This window comes from Alexandromys fortis, unplaced genomic scaffold (genome assembly GCF_014885135.2).
Source record: "Alexandromys fortis isolate MF-2015 unplaced genomic scaffold, M_Fortis_MF-2015_v1.1 scaffold_56, whole genome shotgun sequence".
Lineage (NCBI taxonomy): Eukaryota > Metazoa > Chordata > Mammalia > Rodentia > Cricetidae > Alexandromys > Alexandromys fortis.
Window position 1 is genome coordinate 1,353,649 of NW_026067935.1, and position 21,676 is coordinate 1,375,324.

Genomic DNA, 21,676 nt, shown 5'->3' on the forward strand with positions numbered 1-21,676 from the left:
CCGACGGCCTGGACCGGCTCTCTCTCCCTGAGCCGCGACCGAGTGGGAGGCTATGAATAGCTCACATTAGCTGGGATCTGGCATCCGCTCAGCACTTTACATAAAAAAAAATTTTCTTTCTCACAACCCTTTAGAGGTGGAAACCATATTTCTCAATTTGTACACAAAGAAACTGAGGTCCAGAGAAAATAACTCCTAAGCAGGTGACAGTGTGCAGAGCGACAGAGGGAAACTGGCTGGGCTAGGGGACAGGGTTCAACCCCTCCTCTGCCCCCAGTTCAACTTCTTATAACCTTGGGATGCAGCTGGATCCCTAGTCTTTCTCCCATCGGTCTCTCTTTACTGTTGGTGTTGTTAGGATTACAGTCTGTTGTTTACATAGGGAAACGGTGGTTCAAGTGAAGTCCCCTGAAGGGGAGGGTGGCTCCCTGCATCCCAAGCAAAGCTCCCTCCCCCAAGTCCTAGCTGTGGGACTTGGACTATGCAGTCCCTGTTGCTCTCAGGGTCTGGGTGGTTTGGGGAGAGGCTTCGATTCTGCACTTACTTCAGCACTGTGTAGTGACAGCCGGAGACGGGTCACCTTTTCCAATACAGGTGTGTGTGTGTGTGTGTGTGTGTGTGTGTGTGTGTGTGTGTGTGTGTGTGTGTTGGGGTTTAGGACCTTAATGTGAGAAAAGCTGGTGGCCCAGAGGGTACCCAACCCAGCCATCCAGCAACGAGACAGAGACAGTAACATCTTGGGGTGCTTCTCTATAAGGAACAGACTCCATACCACTTCATATCAGCCTATGAAAGGGTGCTGTCCACATTTAAAAGTGGGTCTTCCTTTATCTCAGTTAACCTAATCTGGGAACTCCCTTGAAGGCGTGCCCAGAGGCTATCCTAATCCAGCCAATCTCTCGCAGGTGTGCTGGGGGACTTGTATCCTAGGTGATTATAGACCCTGTCGAGTTTACAATATTAACACGTGGCATGAACATCACACTGGTATTAGAAGAAAACTCAGTCCCCATCGAGAAGCTTTGTGCTCACCTGGTAGACGAGAAGAGGGGTAGCATTTGTAGTCACTCTCTGTGAGATTGGCTGCAAAGCTCCAGACCTCCTGTTCTGTCTGTACCGAGGTCTCTGGCCTCCCGTGCATGACATCCCCATGAGGGAATGAGCCTTGGGAAAATGCAGAGCAAATGGGAAAACGGCTTCAGGCATGGGTGTCTCTAGAGGTCCTGGCTTCAGAGTCTGTGGCTAACTCCATCTGGTACCTTCTCCCAAGGTGCAATCCTTTGCCTGTCTGGCTCTGCGAGTTTCTTCGAGGGCTCCTATAATCTGGCGAATGTCCATTTGACATTATAGACATGCTCTTAGTTGGACAGAAATCTTTTTTGTTTAGGACTCTGTCCTGCTTCAGCCTCCTGAGTGCTGGGATTTTGGGTGTGCGTTCTCATGCCTGGCTTGGATAGGCGGTCTTTGCAGGAATTATTGGGTTAAAGACCTTGAGATGAGCTGACTGGGGGATTGTCCGGGGGACCTCAATCCACTGTCAAGTGTTCTGATAAAAGCAGGGGAGGCTGGGCATGGTAGCAGGGGTTTGAAATCCCGGCACTTGGGGAAGCAGAGCAGGAGGAAAGTAAACTCCAGGCCAACTTGGCCTACAGTTTCAAAAGTGTATTTAAAAACAAAAACAAGCAAACAAGAGGACAGAGGAGGAGCCATAGGAAAGCTGACCACATTACCAGGGAGGCGGAGGGTGTGATGTGGCCACAAATAGCAACATCAGGATTATGGTACCACTTGGAGCAGGATGGGCTGACTCTCCCTTTGAGTCAGGGAAGGAGCTGTCTGCCTATGGCTGTTTATAACCAGCAAGTCTGTGGCCCTCTGCCCTAGACCCTAGGCACTTCCTACTCAGTCTCGACTTCCGTTCTGGCCTCTGTCAGGCAGACTGAGTCAGAGTCAGGCCCTTCTTCCCAAAGATGAGCAAGATAGCACCACCCACATCACGCTCTGGAAGACAAACCCAAGCTCCTCTTCCCAGCCTGTGGCATCTTGCTCTGTTCCGACTTCACCCTGCCTGTTCCCACCTGCTTCCCTCATCTGGTAGAGTCTCTGACCTCCTCCAGGGGCCTCCAGATGCCAAAGGACCTTTGCACGGGCTCTCTGTGTGGGGTGGTCTTGCCTTAGGATTCTTTGCCTCAGATCTCTGCAGACGATTCGATTCTTGCTTCATCTCTAAAAAGCATCCCTTGCCCCTGGCACCAGCTCACTTAGCACCGTCTCATTCGCACGCACGGCAGCTCTCCCCCTCTGCCATCTGTTGGAGCCTCCTCTGTTCACTCCTTGCTTCCCGGAGGCGTCAGCCCAGAGGGCAGAGGTATCTGCTATCACCAGCTCCTGCTCTGGGCACAGTGGGGATGGGTTCAGTAGGCAGTCTCTACCTTCGAGTGGACTCCGCTCAACCCAGTGTGCCCTTTTGCCCATCTTCAGGCGCATGGGGGTGGGAGCCTGGTAGAGCCATTGTTAGCACCCAGCTGGCCACTCCTCTGCTTTGACAGGCATTATGCTAGTCCATCCCGGTGCTGCCAGATCTGAGCTCTGGAGTTCCCAAGGCTTAGGGGCTTGACTGGCAGACCCAGAGGCTTAGAGCTTCTGAGAGCCGGGTGGCCTATCGCTCCAGGCTTTAGATGCCAGAGACTCAAGAGTCTCAGCCTGGAGGCTTATTGCTCTGGGCTTTAACCACAAGCGGTCTTGACACTTGGCAGCTGATGTAGATAGCTTCCAGTGGTAGTGAGCAGCGGCAGCATCTCCAAGTGCTGAAGTTCGTGAGAAAGGTGTTGGGACTTCAGCTTCCTGGTGGCTGATTTTGCCTAGCTCAGGCCTTGCCCGCTGGGGATCTCTGGTGCTGGAGGTGTCGCAGCACTCCAGGAGTCTCCCAGCCTTGGCTCTCCAACCCCTCCCCTTCTCCCGGCTTCTGCTGTCCTGCCTTTGACGCTGCTGGCCCACTTCCTGCGGTTCTGCCCTGGCTAGCCTTTGGAGCCTCAGGTGTTTATCAATAAGAGGAAAACTTGTGGGAGTCAGTTCTCTCCTTCCAGAGTGGAGGTTCTGGGGAATTAAACTCGGGTTGTCAGCTTTGTGTGAACGGGCCTTTGTTTGCCAAGCTATCTTGCTTCCCCCTTTAACAGGATTTCATGTAACAACTCTGACTGGAACTCGAGTTTGTAGATCAGTCTGACCTTGAATTCGCAGAGATCTGCCTGCCCCTGTCTCCTGAGTGCTGGAATTAAGGCATTTGCCAACATGCCTGGCACATTAAAAAAAAAAAAGATTTATATTTATTTTATGTGTGTGTGATCCTGTGTAAATTTATGTGAACCATGGACATGCAGATCTTTGAGGAGGCCACAAGAGGGCGGCTGATTCCTTGGTAACTGGAGTTACATGTGCTTTGAGCTACCACATGGGTGCTAAGAGCTGAACCTGGACCACGCTGTCGACCATTGAGGCTCAGCATCAGTTCCAGCCATAAACCGCCCATTCCCCCATCCACCAAGGTTTTAAAAAAATATTTATGTGTGTGCATGTGTTGCCTGCATATATGTCTGTGTATCAGTGTGTTCTGTTGCCTGAAGAGCTCAGAAGAAGGCATCAAATCCCCTGAGACTAGTTATGAATAGCTGGGAGTCACCCTATGGGTGCTGGGAATCAAACCCAGGCTCTCTGCAAGAGCAACTGCCCTTATCCACTGAGCTGTCTCTCCAGTCTCCCAACCAAGGTTTTTAACCTTGTTGAGTAAGTTAAAATGGCCTCTCCAGCCTCTGGCATTGGCCATCCTGTCTCTATGGACTTGCTGTCCCCAGGATCCTTCCTCGTGCTACTGAGACACTGCAGGATTTGTCCTTCTGTGGCTGCCTTGTTTCATTGTCACACACTGTGACTTGTGTCAAGGTTCCTCTTTTTTTTTTTTTTTTTTTTTTGCCCCTAAGGCCAAATAAGCCGGGTGGTGGTGCATGCCTTTAATCCCAGCCTGTTGGAAGCAGAGCAGGTAGAGCTCCGAGTTTGAGGCCAGCCTGAACTACAGAGCAAGTTTCAGGACAGCCAGGGCTATACAGAAAAACCCTGTCTAGAAAAAAAAAAGGCAAAACGAAAGGCTGAATAATATTCCACTGTCCACAGGGACCATATCCATGGCTGTGGGTGCACATGTGGGTTGTGCCTACCCTTTCTATTCATACTATGCCCCTTCATTTGCTTGGTATCCCCTTGGCAGCATCTTTTATCCGTGGGTCCCCTGCAAGTCTCCCCCTTATTTCTGGTCCTGGGTCCCATTCTGCCTCCTCCATCCTTCTGGCTGTCATGTGTCCCTACTGTCCCAGCACTGGGCTCAGCTTGATCTTGCACTGGCTTCCTGGACATCCCTGATAATAATCCCTTCCAGCCGATTGGCCAAATCCGATGCCTTGCCTCCCTCCCCTACCGCCCAGATACCTGGCAGACAGTGCTCTCCACTCGGAACTGTGGCCATCCCATCCACATCTCTAAACATGTTATTCCAGAACTACTCATTCTGAACACTAACGAGAAAGGAAATATCTTGCCCTCTCGCCTTCATTAAAGTCAACATATAAATACTGCTTTTGCAAGTGTTCTGTCCTTCCAGTTACAGAGATCTGCTGTAGAGGAAATAACCGAGTATCAATCCTAAGACGTTCTGGAAATCAGCTTTTAAGTTCTATCATAGGAGCCCCGAGGCAGAACGATGCCCACCAGGCACGTTGCCAACAGTACCATGCCTGCCTCATTCCTGTGGAACTGAGGATGTGCGTCTCGGCAAAGCCACATCCCCATCCTCCCTACTGTGCTCAGGAAGCCTAGGTTGTGAGCTGGGAGGCTCTGGAACACCCACTGCATGGGTGTGGGGTTGTGCTCCTGTCTCATGAAGTCAGAGCACCGGCCTTCCTGCTTGACAGCCTTGGAATGCGCAGTTTGTGTTCTTGTGCTTTATGTTTTTTTTATAATAAGATTCTAAATTTAGACTATTTAGAGTCATAGAGATATTGTGGAGACAGAATAGTGTATTCTGGGCGTTGTCACCGACTTGTACCACAGCCACTTATACCGCCACTGCTCATGGGCAGTTAAGGGCCCCTTCCATCAGATTTAACCAATAGTGGTGTATGCCTGTAATCCCATACACCTGATTAGATCAGGAGAGTTCAAGGCCAGCCTCAGCCACAAAGCAAATTTTAGATCAGCCTGAACTATGTGAGAAAATTAAGATTTAACAAATGGTTTTGGAGACCGAGTTCCCGCTCATGTCCCCTGTCTGGAGGTTTCCTCCAAGCAGGACATGGTGTTTAGTGACCGCCTTTCCTTGGCAGCTCAAGACTTACTCTGGGGGAACCGTCTGGTACAGTGTTGCTAACTGAGACTTGGCTCCTATTTTTCTCACCACCAACCCCGCGCTCCTCTGAGGTGCACCGCCATGTCTGAGTTTGCCGAAAAAAGTCATGGCAGAATTTCTATTCCATTGGGCAAGAATCTGTGACTCAGCAGGGTGGTGGTGGTAGCACACGCCTTTAATCCTGGTATTTGGGAGCAAGAGGCAGGGGGATCTCTGAGTTCAGGCTAGCCTGGTCTATAGAGGAAATAAGTTCCAAGACAGCTAGGGATACACAGAGAAACCCTGTCTCGGGTGTGTGTGTGTGTGTGTGTGATTTACCTTGGAAGACGGTGGCCCTGACCTGGTCAGGGTGTTTGTGTCTTTGCTGTGTGATATTCACCTGGGTCCATCCCTCAGAAAGGAGTTGCTGCTCAAGGGGGTTTGTGGGGGGCGGGGGGCACTGCCTGCAGGGGTGCCGGAGCAGTTCCCAGGTGGTCCCACATGAGTCTGCTGCATAGTGATGTCGTAGCTGTCTTAAACACGCTCAGTGATGTTCACAGGGTGACAAAATCATATGTGATGTGCGACTGGGTTTGAGGGCTATCGGCCCCCTGGCTGTGAGCTGCCCCCAGGACAGCAGGTGTTCATGTGAGGAACGAGCGCCCTGCCCCCCATTTGTCCCTTTCCCATTTACTTTGCTGTCCGTTATGGGCATCAGCATGGATGCACGGAGATGGACTCGTGCTGGAATCTAATGTAATGTTGATTACGTTGCTCTGCTTGTGAAGGCTCTCCAGGTAAGCCCCGCCCACCTGAGGTGTCAGTCATTTTGGGCACGTCTGAATGTGGCTTCCACCATGCCTTTCCTGCCCAGTCCTGGCCATCAGTAGGGAACGGACACAGGGGCTACAGTGGACACAGGGGCTACAGTGGGCGCTGGATGTTAATGCTGTTGAGGGTTCAGAGCTGGGCTTCTCTTACCCTCACCTCCAGCACACTGCTCTCTCCCTCCCTCCCCTCTGCCTGGGTCACTTTTGCCACCCCCCCCCCCCCCCCCCCCCCCCCCCCCCCCCCCCCCCCCCCCCCCCCCCCCCCCCCCCCCCCCCCCCCCCGAGTTCAAGACCTGCCCATTGTTCTGCATCCCTCCTGAATGCTTTCATGGCTAATGGGCTGTGCTGGATGCTGGCCTCCCACTGCCCTTGTGGGGCTTTCTGAGGCGGGCACAAATCTGAGGCTGCTGTTTTTCTGTAGGAAGGATGTGCCCGGCTGGGGCTGTTAAAACCAAGCAGAGGCCATGAGCAGTACAGCAAGGCCTCCTCTAGATACAGGAGCCCTTGGCTGCCAGGTGTTGTGTTCTGGGGGCTGGAGATTTGCATGCAGACGAGGGAGGCATCCTCAGAAGCTGAACGCAGCTCCCAGTTCTGGAGGTTCTGTGGCCTATAGTGTAGCAGCTACTCTGTTTCTTTCTTCATGTTTTTGAGTTGGGAACCTGGGGTCATTCCAGGTCATTAAGGGCATCGTCCTGGCCTCATCACCATGGGATCTGTGCTGGGCAGGGCCCAGGCTTCTGTTCTGCTATTTGAGATGTGGGTTGAACGGGGAAAATGCTTTCTCAAATCTTCTGCTTCTGATGTTCATGTTTCCCTAAACTGCCCTCACTGAACAGCTTATGCGCCTGTAATTAAAGCAACTTTTCACACTGCTGAAATGAGTTGGTGCAAGCTGTCATTCAGGGGACCTTTGCAGTCTAAGATGACGGAAACCTCGGCGGATTCGGGGGAGCTGGAGACACAGGCCCATTGACCCTACCCAGGGCCTGGGCAAGTGTGTAATCACCAGCCCTCATATTATGGGGTGCAGTGAGCCCTGGGTGTCTATACCTAGCCTCCTTGCACTTTCTTGGGGAATAGCACCTCATTTCCTCTCAGGCTGAATGTCCTCACTGGACACAGGGTGGTGCTTGTTGCACCCATGGAAAGTCGTTCTCTGAACCTGAATCCCAAACAATTGGAAAGGACAGGTATCACTGCCAGGGTCGCCAATGCCAATACGTATACTCTCTTGGGGAGGGGGAGATGGCTCCACCCTGGGGATAGCCAGCAGCTTACAACCCTGAAAGCCAAGATCAGATCCTCAGATAAGATCAGAAAGGAGGTGTTTGGGTAAGGGACAGCTTTGTCCTCAAAAGGGCTTTGCCTAGCTTGAGGTTTGTTTACAAAGGAGGCCACTTGGGGTCTTGCTCAAGTAAGTACAACAAACAACCCACACGTTCCCAAGTGCTCTCTCTCTCTCTCTTGAACCTAGTATTACCCTAGGGTTCCTGGACGTCTCAAAACAGAGACTGTGAAGTTCCACATTCCATCGTGAGAGGACAGAAGCACACAAAGTTCCAATAGGAGAGCAGTAGTTATTAGCACCCACTGGTGCCCTCCCATGACAGACAGGCACGTCCATAGAGATGAGAGTGGCGTTGCTCTTGCTGTGGACTCCCAGCTGACACAGCAGTGTAAGGGGAATGCCCTTGAGCACCAAGGAACAGGACGCAGACTAGCAGACTGGCACTGAGCAGCAGCCCGGACACCAGCACGGAATGCAGAGCAAGGCTCAGTAGTACACGGCCAGTAAGCAGTTCACGTGAGAGCGGCACAAATGCTTCCAGTTCTTAAGAACATATAAATTATTTTACTTTTTGTACATATGTGTTTGATCTGCAAATATGTACCATGTGTGTGCCTGGTGCCTGTGGAGGCCAGAGACCTAAGGCTGGAATTACAGACAACTGGGAGCTGCCATATGGGTGCTGGGTATCAAACCTGAGACCTTTGGAAGAACGACCAGAGTTCTAACCACTGAACTCTCTAACTGCTCCCCACAATTTTTTTTTTTTTTTTTTTTTTTGACACAGGTTCTTACTCTGCAGCCCTGGCCGGTCTGGAATTATACAGACCAGGCTGGCCACTTCATTTTATTGATCACTAAAAAATAAGAAATTAGAAGGTGGCATACACCTGGCAACTTGGGATGTGGAGGCAGGGGGATCAGGGAGTTCAAAGTCATCTATGACTACACAGTGAGTTTGAGGCAAAAACATACAGTAAGTAAATATAAAAAAAAATTCTTCAAACATAAAAAATCTTTTAAAACGTTAAAAAAGTTCAAGGCCAGCTTGTCTACATAGCAAGACCCTGTCAACTCCCAACAAATCAACAAACAAAACACGCAGGCCCCTTCCGTCCATCTGAGTCACTGCAGGAGTCTAGAATCACGAGGGTGGCAGTGTCTGTCACACGGCCAGCACTTTCACTCTCCTGACTTAGCCAGCGCTCAGTGGTCCTGGCACAGGTGTGGTGTGTGATGTTTCCTGAGGGCTGGGCTGTGGACAGGGAGGAGTGGCCCGGTGGGAACCAGAGACTCAGATTAGGTATGCTCAGTGTCAAGAGTCCTCTGGGGATGGAGACAGGGGTCTGACACTGACAACCTGAAAAACACGAGGGAAGCACAGGCTGGCCACCAGGCTGGTGAGGATGACAAGGCACACCCGACACAGGTGTGGGGTGGGGGGGCCCAGCCAGTGCCTCAAAGGCAGGTGGTGGTTCTGTCTGCTCAGGAGTGCTTGCTGGACAAACTAGGGGGCCACTGTCTCACTGACACCCATTTTCTAGGGCCACCAACTCCATCATCTGCCCTGCCCACACCAGCTTCTGGGGGCTCTGAGTATCTTGAGGGAAGCACCAGAACTTGAGTGGGGACCACTGCAAGGAGGGAAGGAGCCCATTTCTGGTCAGGCACAAGGCAGGACCTGCAAGGGAAGCCCACCTAGCACAGAATAGACTGAGCATACTCGAGTGTCAGCCTATGCCAACACGTCTCCATTTCTCATGTCAGGACCCTGTATGCTTTGCATGTGAGCACTGAGAGTAAAGGCCTCCTGAAGAGAGGGCTACACAAACCTGCAACTTAACGGGGCAGTTGAGGGCCATGTCAGGATGACCCTGTAACTGGCTGGTCTGGCAGAGGACACAGAGGACACAAGTAAAACATCCCCTTCCTCAGCCAGGGAGAAGCCACCACTGGAGGAAGTCCCGTTTCCCCACAGGTTGTCACACGTTAAGTGGCAGAAAACCAAAAGCAGGAGCCGCTCTGGCTGCTAGCTAGAAAAGGTGTTTCCTCCCGCTTTATTTGATAATACATTTTCACAGAAACATGATATATTTACAAATATACAGGTAAGAGACTGCTGGTCAAAAATTTGAAACTGAAAATATCACCAAAAATTTACAAAAGCCACCGACTGACCCAGGGAGTCGGGATGGAGAACCTGGAGGGCTGTGTGTAGGTCGGCACAGAGCTTGCAGCTCAGCTTCTGGCTGGGCTGTGGCTGCTCTGAGCTGAAGCCCAGCACCTGTGGCCACAGCTGCGCACGATGCTCTGCTTGGGGCCGGCTCCGTGGCTGCCGTCTCAGGATGCACTGGTCTGCAGGTTTTTTGAAGCTGCGAGCATTGCTCTTACTTTGGCCATGAGATCCTGTGTAGGGAAACATGGAGGGCATTTCAGTCTCCTGTTAACCAGACTTGTGAGAAAGTCGTGGTGAGGACAGGCAGCAGAGTTTCCAGCATCCTAGCTGTGAGCCCATACCAGCTGCACAGGGACCAAAGTAACCCTCTGTCTTGTCACAAACCTCCCAGAGCTGTGACCCCACACGGCCTGGGGGTACAAGTAGAGCCCAGGATGTGTCAGTCACCTGTGGAAGACTTGGGATCTACAGCATAGCAACCCCAGGAGGAGGACATGAACTTCCTGTGGAAGACGAGGATCCCCAGGAAGTGATTCCTCCCCGTTCCCTGCCTCATGGGCTCTTACTTAGTGCTTAACTGTGGCAGGGCCCAAACCACTGAGTCAGTATGTGACCAGCCCAAGATTTAGACCTGGGTAAGTACTGGAGATAAGGTGTGAGAAGGAAAATTATCAGAAAACAAAAAATTGGGCCCCCATTATAAAAGCTGAAAGGAGAGGGGCACGCCCATCTTACCTGAGTTATTTTGCTCTGCACAGAGGAAACGATTGCTGAGGAGATCTGGCCATCTTTTTCCTGAGAAACTCCCCTAAGGCAGAGGAAAGAGCAGAGGCTCAGAAACACTCAAGAATCTGAAGGCTGGTTCCCATGCCCTATACTCTCCATGTGTGCATGAGGGGCAGGGGCTGTGCTGGGTGCCTTCCTCTACTGCTCGCGACTCTTTTGTGAGACAGGGTTTCTCACTGCCTGTTCTTCATGGGTTGGACGCTGGATCCTCCCACCTCCACCTCAGCCTGCTGGACCTGCAGGTGCATGCTGCTGCGCCCCGCTCTTCACATGGATGCAGGGATCAGCTTCAGGTCCATGTTTGTTCTAGTAAGTACTATATCTACCGAGCCATCTTCCCATGCCAGGAACATGCATTTTTATACCCACTTCATAAAAAGAACCTAACTTACATTTTAACACCATTACACAAATGCTTGTAAAGAGGAAGTTAACGAAGGCAGCACCTGTCAGGTAGGCCGGCAGGACCAGAACCACAGCACAAGTGATTCCTAGTTCACACATAAAGCTTCTGTGGATGTGGACATCACCCTTGTCCTTGTGGCCGGGGTTTCCTACACTCACTTTGGGATGGCCCCCGTCAAATGCAGAGCCTTTAGGTGAGCTGCATTCCTCACAGAGTGGCCATGAACCTGTCTAAATTGAGTATGTCCTGTTCATGCTTACGGAAGCTCCTACCAAGAACACACACTTTAACCTCACACAGCCAGCCCTAGACTCAAGATTCCCTAGACTTCTAGGCCTGATTGTTTGGTAGATGCAATTCCAGCATGGATAGCCTCCTGAGACCATTTGTCACTGAGACCCACTAAGTTTTGTATGGTACCTCAGGTGCTCTTTTACTCACGGGAGGAATCTGAATGTCTGATAAGGCAAGGATTCTGAGGAGGTGCACCCACATGCTCCTGTTTGAAGTCACCCATTTCAGGTCACTTGGTATCCCCTATTCCCAGAGAAGCAATGGGGGCAGTGGCTCCACTGAGGCACTCACAGCCAGTGCTGGCCAGGTCTCACTTCCTCCCCTTGCTTTTTCTCTCAGAGAGCCGTCCGGGGGTCATGGTTACCTGGAGCGTTCCTGGGAAGAACCTCGGCTCTCCACAGGAGAGATGCTGGCCGAGTGGGCTGAGTGCGCAGAGGGACGCTGTGCTGCCTGTTTGCTTGGGGACGTTGACTGGGAGCGGGCTTTGGCCTTGGTGCGCGACCGTGATCTCCGCTTCTTCTTCTTCTCGTGGGGACTTCTGAAAGGGAAGTGCTCTTGTCAGGGAATGCAGCGTGACAAGAGGGCAGTCTGAACTTGTTTATTTCAAGGGCCCCTCCTGTGGGTTTTCTTTTTTTTGTTGTTGTTGTTCTTTTATATTATAGGCTGGCTTTGGACTCGTTCTGTAGCTGAGGATGACCTTAAACTCTCCATCTCCTTCCTTCGTTGCCCAAGTTCTGGAATTAGAGGATGTACCACCAGGACTGGGGTGTGTAATACCCACAATTGAATGAGGGTGCATGCCAGCAAACACTTTAATAGCTCAGTACATTCCCAGCCTCATGAGCATGCCTTAGACAGCTGTAATCCTTCAGTCAATTGAGCCTGTATATCCACAGGGTACTGAGCTTTAAAAGAACCATCCAGAATCCAGCCTCTCCATAGGGGAAGCTTAGACCTGGGGAAATGTCTGGCATTTAATGTACAATGAACAATCTATTTGCATTGAAAATACCAAGATAACTACCAAGGGCAGCCTGTAGGAAAATCTATACTGCTTCTCATTCACGCCAAAAGATAGGGAATTATCAGCCAAATCCTGCATATACCCCTTTGTGGATGATAACTCAGGAGGAGGCAGCCTGGGCCTGCTCTGCTCTGCATGTCTGCTGCACCCAGTGTCAGCTGAGCTCTGACCTGTGCCCTGCTTCCACCACAGGACAGGGCTGCCAAGCCCACCAGTCCCAGCAGGTCCCACTCCTTCTGAAGGCTCTGGCATCGCCTCACTGTTTCTACCATGTACAGATGTAGACACATACACAAGCACATGCGCGAAGACTGTAAGGACACATACTTGGCAAAATGCAGTGTCTCCTCTCAGATCTATTCCCTACATACAGGACAGGGCCACTGCCAGCCTGCACTCCGCCTCCCACTAAGCCTGTCTTGAGATGCTTTGGAGCTCTATCACTGCCTCCCAGAGTCTTTCTTCCCTCTTGGGCTGCAGGACACTGCCAGGCAGCTCACCGCTTGGCTGTATCTTTCCAAGTGTGCCCACTTTAATGGGAACACTGCTAAGTCACTGTCGCCCTTTTCTCTTTTGCAGTCACCAGGGACCCAGCTCTTAGGCATTTGGTTTTCATAGAGACACAAAGGCCCTTCCCGATCTGGCCTAGCCCTCTGTCCCCCAGGAATAGGCAAGGAGGTGAGAGGACGACTCTGTGGCTAGTTCTTCCCTTCTTGCACGTTGTCATGAGTCCTGGGGCTTGCACAGTAAAGCACCTTTACTTGCTGGCTTTCTCACCGGCCCTGATTAATCTTAACTTTGCTGGAGCAAAGCAGTTTGCTCACTTTTCAAGTTGCTGAGGTACACTTTGCAACTGGGTCCTCCGTGCTGTTGCTGAGTGACCAAAGCAACAATTGTGGCCTGCTGTTCTGGAACATTCCCTCAGTGTACTTTTCAGTCTATGCCATCCTCCACACTCAGCTATATAGGAACCAACACTCACATTACTGTATGGGTCTCAGCAGTATTTCCAAGTCCCCTGTAAACCTCGGCATGCCCCTACATGTTCTTATACTAAAAGTAGCACTGTCCGGGTGCAGTTGGTAACCTCACACCTCCTTGCTTCTGTGGCCAAACATCCCCAGTGCAGTCTGGGGAGAAAAGCAGTGAAGTACGGCAGGTGCACCTGTATATAACCTTGTAAGAAACGAAGCTGTTTCTAGACGGCAGCCTCAGCTGTGAGGACTGGCTGGTGAGCATCCTCGCGTGACCACTCTAAGTGAGGTCAGTGAACAAGGAGAAACTTGCTGGGGCTCCCTTACTCCGGACTGCTGATGTTCAGCATCCTCTTGAGTGTACCCTGCTAATGTGTTTCTCTGTGAAGTTGGTGGCCTCCGGTGTTGACATGGACTACAGAGACAGGCACCATGGGTGTCTTTTTCACTGGGAGAACAACTGCTCGGTCTCCTAATTGCCCCTGGAAGCAGGCTTTTGACTTTAGTGATACTGACTGTATTACACTTTCCTCCCATTGGTAGGGTCTTCTTTTGTGGGTGTGTATGTATGCACATGTGGAAAGACAACCTAAGGGGCCCGCCTGCCTGTTTCCCCACTACTGGTATTATGAGCACGTACCACATGTCTGGCTTTTTGTGTGGCTGCAGTAGATGGAACTCAGGCCCTACTGTTGGTGTAGCAGGTACTGTACTAACAGAGCTGACTCCCTAACCCAGCAGGGCTTTTATCTACCTACCTACATACCTATCATCCATCCATCCATCCATCCATCCATCCATCCATCCATCCATCAAACCATCCATCCATTTTTTAACATCTTAAGGAGTCTCAGGTATACATTCTATTTTCTGGTTCTGGCTTTTATATTTGGAAAGCTGATCTAAATAGAAGTAACATCAGGAGTTTGTTCTTTCTCATCTCAGTGTCCAGTGGGTGGAGCAGGTTCTGCTAGAGGACTCTCCTGCAGAACTGCTTCAGTGCTCTGGTCTAGCAATAGGTCATGCCACAGTGTGCAGTCCACCCAGTGTTTACCATAAAGCTTGACTGTGGCTTTTACCAGGATCTAGGTGTCTCCAGGTCAAAGTCCTGCACCTTAGCGCTTTGACAATCATTGTTTCAGTTTGTCTGCCAGTTCTCCAAAAGTCCTAGGATGTACGCTGGGGTTTGGCTGGATCTATAGACCATAGAGGCTCTATGTTTCTCAGAGCACTGGTCCGTGAACACAAATATGCAGAATCCTTGCTAGCCTAGGGATTAGTCATCTGGTCTTGAGGTGACTGGGGAGTGGCCACTTCTCTCTGCTGAGAAGGCCCCTGAGTGGTTACCTCATCATTCCTGCATGCTGGATTCACAGGGAAAACTGGTTTGGAGCTGGGAACCAGGTCCTAAGAATGTAAATTCCAATTTCTAAATTGGATTTTCCCAAGCAGATCAAATGATGTCCTCCTGTGTCAGTCTGGGACTCTGTCCATCTCTCAGAGACAGAATTTCCTTATTATCCATTATAGGTCTGCAGGCCTTTCCTGCCTGATTAACTACAGAATGGCCAATTCTTTGACCATTTTCCACGAACAACCTTTAGTTCTGCTCCTTTCTTATGCTGCTTTTTTTTGTTTGTTTGTTTTTGTTTTGTTTTGTTTTTGAGACAGGGTTTCTCTGGTTTTGGAGCCTGTCCTAGAACTAGCTCTTGTAGACCAGGCTGGTCTCGAACTCACAGAGATCCCCCTGCCTCTGCCTCCCGAGTGCTGGGATTAAAGGCGTGTGCCACCACCGCCCAGCTATGCTGCTGTTTTTTGTTTTGCAAATGTCTCACTTCACTTTTATAATTTCTTTGCTTCTGCACTGTCTCCTCAGACTGTGAAGATGTAGAACTGGACCATGTTTCTACACGGCTGCTCTTCTGTAGTCTAACACCAACATTACAGAGACTCATTTCCTAGCTGGTGCCCTGCAAAGGGGAAACTTGCACGTCACTTCCATACTTCCACACCACTCCCTTCCAAGTAGGACTCTTTCAGTGATGACTTCTCTCAGCAAGGGTACGGGGAAGTGTGCTGCAAACATACCTGTGGCTCTCCATACTGTTACAGGTCTCTGGCACACAGTCCTGGTCAGTGTTGGGCACCCATTTTAAAAGCAGGAGTACCCTTGGGCCGCTGGCCATGGCTGTGTCTCTTCTGTCTGCTGCACTGTATTCAGCTGTTTTTAAGCACTAAGGTTCCATTTTGCACACATTTTTTGAACATCACATCCTGATGCTAAAATGCCTGCCTCTGAGAGTCAGCTGTCACCTTCACTGTTATGAGAATGGGAAAGTGGATCTTCCTTGCCTTTTAAAATCTCATCTGTTAGTATATTTATTTTTAAAGCTTTTTTTTTTTTTTAAAAGGACAAGTTCCACAAGATCCAGGCGAGCTCAAACTGGTCATGTAGAAGAGATGGCCCTCTGATCCTGCCACCCCCACTGCCACTAGGCATGCCCAGTTCATGTCCAAAAGCTAGGGACTGAACCCAGAGTCTTGAGTCCAAGTGAACTGCAGCCCTGGCCCTAAGTGTTTAAATAGGGTGGAGGATACAGCTCCATTGTAGAGTGCTTTGCTTAGCCACACGAGAGGACCTGGGTTCACCTCTAGCACTGCCCAAACACCCAAGCCCTAAAAGCCCACTTTATAAACATGTCTAAGATCTGTCTGACATGCTTGCATCTAGAAAGATTTTTCACAAAGCATTTTTAACTAGCCACCTTCTCATGGCCTCATTTGTCTTCTTTTCCTTTCTGAGCTTCTGCTTTTATTTTTTGAATGAAGAGTTTTAAATGTTTTATATCTCAGCTTTTATTCATTTACTTAAAATAATCATGTTTTGTTTTTGTTTCTTGAGACGGGGTCTCATTGTGTAGCTCTGGCTGTCCTGGAAATATGGAGGCCTGGCTGCCTCTGCCTCCTGAGTGCTGGGATTAGAGGTGTCTACCAGTGAGCCCTGGATTCTTCTCCGCTTTAAAAATAGATTATATTTACTTATTTTGTGTGTGCATGCAGACACTTGTTTGTGTGTGTGCCAAGGCTTACATGTGGAGGTCAGAGGACAATTGTGGGAGTCAGCTGTTTCTCACCATGTGGTTTTTAGAGACGTCGGGCACCTTTACGCACTGAGACATCTTGCCAGCCCCACCCTATATTTTTTCAGCTATGTTTTCCCCGGTTGTTGAGGGACTATAACATATATCTCACCTTGAACGAGTAACACTACACAATCAGCAAGGGCCGTTCAGTCACTAACTTCCGGTGCTGTGCCACATGCAGTGTTCTGCACAGGGAACTCAATGGCAGGAAGCCATTCCCACCGATTCCTTCCTTACTGCAGTGAAGTAACCAGGACATCCTGTTGACTACAGTGCCATCGAGTGCACTCTCTGAAACACAATTCACCATGTACTCACATGCTGTGTGTGGATGCTGCTGCTGCTTGCTTTTATGTTTTGCCAATTTTGGTGTGTTATTTTTGAAACAGGGTCTCGTGAAAATATGAAGAGGATGACCTTGAACTCTTGATCCTTCTTTCTCTACCTCCTGACTACTGTGCACTGCCATGCCTTGTCTACCAGATTTCACTCTAAAAATGGGCAGTAGACTTAGATCCTGATTTCCAAACTTTCACTAAAAGGAAGCAGGTTATGCTGGAGAGATGGGTCAGTGGTTAAGAGCACTGACTGCTCTTCCAGGGAACCTGGGTTCTGTTCCTAGCACCCATATGGCAGCTCACAACTATCTGCAACTCCATTTTTCTTGTGGCCTCCACAGGCACCAAGTACACGTTATTATGCACAGACATACATGCAAGAAAACCCTCATACCCACAAATAATAAAATAAAAAATAAAAACGAAATGGAAAGGAAGTTGAGTAACAGAGAAAGGACAGACCCAGAGCTGCAGCAGGAAAGGAAGCAGAGTAACAGAGAAAGGACAGACCCAGAGCTGCAGCAGGAAAGGAAGCAGAGTAACAGAGAAAGGACAGACCCAGAGCTGCAGCAGGAAAGGCAACACAGCCTGGACATGTGCACAGAGAAGCTGGCTAGTGTTTGAAGAGCACCATGACCAGAGTCAGAACAATGTGACAACTGGCTTGGAGGCTTTTGGAGTCTGTCACAATCAAACAGAATAAGGGAATGGGAAATGTACAGTCAACAATGTCCAGAGCAGTGCTAAACAAGAGAGGGGCTAGCTAATGACTGAGGAAGAGACAGGACCAGAAAGAAGCCATTCTTGGCATCACCAACTGACTTGGCAGAAAACTGGGAACAGAGTTCACATGCGTGCCCAGGGACCCCTAGAAGGTGATCTGCTTGTACAGAGACAGAGGCAACTTTAGATGAAGGACTAGGTGTAGCATCACTAAGGATGCATTCTTCAGAGTACTAGGTGTTCCTTCCATGGACGAGTACCATGATCCTGCCTGTGGGTCTTCTGCAGCACTGCTGGACTCTTTAATACATGTGGGAAGAGCAGTGGACAGAGACAGAGGGAAGCAGGAGAGGACATGCAGCTAAGTGAGCTGCTGACCAAATGTGTGTGGGTGCTCTCAGTACCACGTTAAAACCCCCAGTTAGTGGGCTGGGCGGTGGTGGTGTACACTTTAATCACAGCACTCAGGAGGCAGAGGCAAGTGGATCTCTGTGAGTTTGAGGCCAGCCTAGTCTACAACCAGAGTGAGTTCTAGGACAGCCCAGGGCTACAAAGAGAAACCCTGTTTCAAAAAACAAAACAAACCAACGAAAACCCACTCTAGTTAGTTTAGCAGGTGGTAAGCATTCTGCAAGAATCTGCTTTAGACTGTGCTCTATCAGAGCAGTAGCATGCCCCTCCTTCTGGGTGATGTATCAGGGTATCAGTGAATCAGCCACAGGCCACCCACAGACTGAGAGGGAAGGGTGGAGGGAGTGTCTGACTTAGGGCTGAAGGGCTGGATGGAAGCGGAGCAGCTCCAGGTCTGGGCGGAGGACACAGTGGCTGGCAGCTGCACACTCTTCAGTGCTGCTCCTGGAGCAGTGCTCAGCTGAGAGGCCTCACCCTGTCTTTTCGGGATGACAGTGTTCCAGCAGAAATGCCAGAGGCCCCACAAATCCTGATGCCTAAGACAGGGCTAGACGCCCCACACTGTGGACATTGGCCCTTCCACTACCTTCTCCCATCATGTCTCTCTGAATGCAAAGGTTAATTTGAGGGCAAAGCAAGAATTCTTCTGTTGAGAGAGATCTTTTGCTGTAAGAATTAATTTTAGACCATGCCCTTTACATATACCAAAGGTGATGATGAACTTCAAATGTTAAACCACTTGCTTAAGGAATGAATTCTATGTACTGCAATAGCTGGTAGGATTATGAAGGCTGGAATGTAATTTATAAATGTGAACTTGTATTGGAAACCTTTGCCAACACCCATCAGCCTCCCAGCTTGTCTGCTGGCTTTTCAGGTTAAAGAAAGTGATCTCTTTTTTCCAATCAACAGCCATCCTGTGACCAGCTAACAGGCCGTTTTGTACTGCTCCACCTTAGGCTACCTCCAGAGGGGGGAATTCTATGACCACTGCTCCTGTCCTAGGATTAGCATTTTGGGCAATAGCTGGGGTTCCAGATGTGTCCTGTTCACCTGAAACCCATGGTCTGTCCTCTAAATATTCTAGCTTTTCTGGCTGTTTTGTCCCATGACAGAGAGTGGTCTGATGACTCCTGTTCACTTGGGAACTAAAGAAATCCACCAGGAGACCCTAGCTGTTGCTCCAGGGTTGCCCTGCTGCAGCCATAGTCTAGATTTTCAATGTCTCCCAGATGCCTATACACAAAATATTTGGTTCCCAGAGTGGTGCTTCAGGGATAGACTGGGACCATCAAGAGGGACATCAAAGGGTTTGGCCCTAACATGGGCACGTACCACAATTTACTGCCCCAGCACAGGCCCAAAGGAACAGGACTAATCAAAGCAAACCTTCACTCTTTGTAAGCTATTATTTCATGCACTGGACTATAGAGACGGAAAGGTGATTAACAGGAACGGAAGCAGGCACCATGGAGTGTAGACAGGTTTTCCCCTAGTTAGAGATGAGCCAGAGAAAGCACTAGGGCCCCAGTGTGATAGGGGAGGCCAGGGTAGCCTGGGGCTCTCACAAGGTCAAAGTGCTAGGAAACTGTGGCTTATAGGGTTAAATGGGCCATCAGGGGCCAGGCTCAAACCTAGTAGCTGGGATTTCTACTCTAAACACACTGCCCCAAGAGACAGTAACCACTGCTAGGTGAGCCTGGGTTCCCAGGAGACATTACCACTTAAGTTACTTGCAACTGCCTTACACAGGTGACATCAAGTCTTCAGACATACATTTTTTTTCCCCCTGTGAGACATGATAGCCTACCTGGAACGGGTTCGTTTCCTGCTGGCTCCAGGGCTACCACTCATCCGGTAGGCAGTAGGGACACTCCTGTCTTCCCGTCGTCTCTCAGGAGAGTGTGCTCTCCTTCTTGGGGACCGAGAGCGTGACCTAGATAGAGAACAAGGTGAACTTTAGCTCTTGTCTGAGGCCTGGTCAGTGTGGTATGCACCTCCCTACCATGAGGCCAGAGAGGCCCCTGTCTGAGTCGCAGGCTGCTCAGGCAGGCCCTGCCCTACTGACACCAGCTGGGAGGCACAGAACCTCTCCCCACCCCTGCCTTGCTACAGCACAGCGCAGGTCTCCAGGAGGCTGCACTTGCTCCTCCCTGCTCCTGCCCTGTGCTCACTCACGGCCTGAAGCTTTCAGTTCACTCAAGCTGTTCCTACCCTTGGGCAGGGAAAGGCGCTGACATTCTGGCAGAAGGGAGAAACTAAAGGTTGAGAAGCCAAGGACTGCAGGCTGCACCTTGCCATCCCTCCTGTCACTCATCTCAGGCTATGCGGCAGGAGGTAACAGGACCACGCTGCAGGCCCACTGGCATGAAGCCCAAACCCTGCACCTCTCAGAACATGATGCCCTCATGACAGACTGATTAAGTTTATGGGATGTTTCATGGACACAAAACCAACTATTAATACTTATTCTTTGTTTGATTCATGCTCAGATTTACTCCACATATGGCAAGAGAGACCCTCAGACCCCTCTCATCCTTTGTGGGTGTAGAGGTCCTTAATACAGGTTCCTCAATGAAGGCTTGGGATTTTTATTTTAGTTCTTTGTCCATTTGCTATTTCAGGAAAATCTCCAATAAGCAAAAATTTAGGGGGGAAAACCCTACCAAACCCAAAAGCCTCTCTTTGTTCTGTTTCCATGACAACCCACTCAAAAACAATATAAAGAGAGCAGTTTGATTCCATCATTTGAGAAAGTTCTTCATTAACTCATTCTAAGAACAACGAATTCCTCCCTCCCAACAGAAACAACACACAAGTTGTTCAGGAATCAAGTTCTGGTCACACCCTGGCCCCCATGTGGGGCCTCTCCAGCAGGGCTGGCCTAGGTGGTGTGCCTCCCCAGACCTTCCCTAGGCTACACAGACTACAGAGGTGGGGGCAGTCAGACACCTTGACGGTTTACCAGGTTTCCCCTCAAAAGAGCTCCAGGAGTCAAAGCTGCTCGAGGCCGAGGCTGCCTGATAACTCTCCTGCTGTGCTGCCGCCACTGCCGAGCTGCTGGGACAAGGCTCCACACTCAAGATCCCTGGGGAGGCTGAGGGCCTGCGGTCGGAGGCACATACTTGACATTCAGAATGAAATGTGCCGGGCTGGGTGCTACCAGAGCCGTGAGAAAGCTCCGCTCACTCAAAGCTTAGCACCTATGGATGCTTAGCAAAGAATTCTACAATAAACTCAACAGTTAGGAAAAATAAGTTAGTTTTGAATGCCTGCAGATTCAGAATATTGAAGTACAATACCGTTTTGCAGTGGCCATTAGCATTATGAATTCCTCAGAGCACATGGCTGTTCCCAGTAGAGTTCCAACCTTCTGGGAAGGAAGCCCTGCTCAGAACAGGGCAGCAAATAACAGCCGGTAATTCTTTAGGTTTCACTTTAATTAAGTAGGTCTTACTGCTTTTAATTTTGTTAACCAGGCTCTTAATGTTGATGCCAGAACAGTGCAAGAGCCGGGAAATCCGGCTTAAAGTCAATCAGTAGTTCAGCGTCACCATAGGCCTTCTTAAAGAAGACAAACCAGCCTCATGTAAAAACTTCCAGGCATAGTGAGTGCAACAAAGATATCCCTTCTTGAACGACCACAATGCTTTGCTCTGGAGGCAGGAGACTTAATGATAAAACTTCAAACTATTGTCTGAATGCCAGTGTCTGCTCCTCCCTGCTCCTGAGCTTCTCACAGCTGTGGGCAACAACAGGCTACTCGGCAGCCAGGGTCCGGGTCTAACCTAGTGGAAATTGGCTACTGGTGTGAAGGTTAACTGGATAGGGTGAAGTCACCTTCTGTTCACCCCATTCACAGGCATGGCATTGTGAAGTGCAGGCACCTGAGCCTTACCTGGCTTGGCC

The 21,676-nt window shown here is 50.1% G+C and overlaps 1 protein-coding gene across 10 annotated transcripts in view; it reads right to left on the reverse strand.

Annotated features, from left to right (window-relative positions):
- Window positions 1–9,519: 9,519 nt before the first annotated feature.
- Window positions 9,520–21,676, reverse strand: part of Sfswap (splicing factor SWAP) — a 75,857-nt gene continuing 63,700 nt past the window's right edge. For 6 of the 10 annotated variants that reach the window (XM_050146288.1, XM_050146287.1, XM_050146286.1 and 3 more), the window contains 5 exons: window positions 20,720–20,872; window positions 19,578–19,703; window positions 11,519–11,692; window positions 10,404–10,476; window positions 9,520–9,898 (listed from right to left, as the gene is read on the reverse strand). In XM_050146288.1, the coding sequence (XP_050002245.1) occupies window positions 9,833–9,898; window positions 10,404–10,476; window positions 11,519–11,692; window positions 19,578–19,703; window positions 20,720–20,872 (592 nt within the window). In that variant the 3' untranslated portion in view covers window positions 9,520–9,832. Of the gene's footprint in view, window positions 9,899–10,403; window positions 10,477–11,518; window positions 11,693–19,577; window positions 19,704–20,719; window positions 20,873–21,676 lie in introns of those variants that run through there. The other 4 variants (XM_050146292.1, XM_050146291.1, XM_050146290.1 and 1 more) reach the window with 2 other exon arrangements.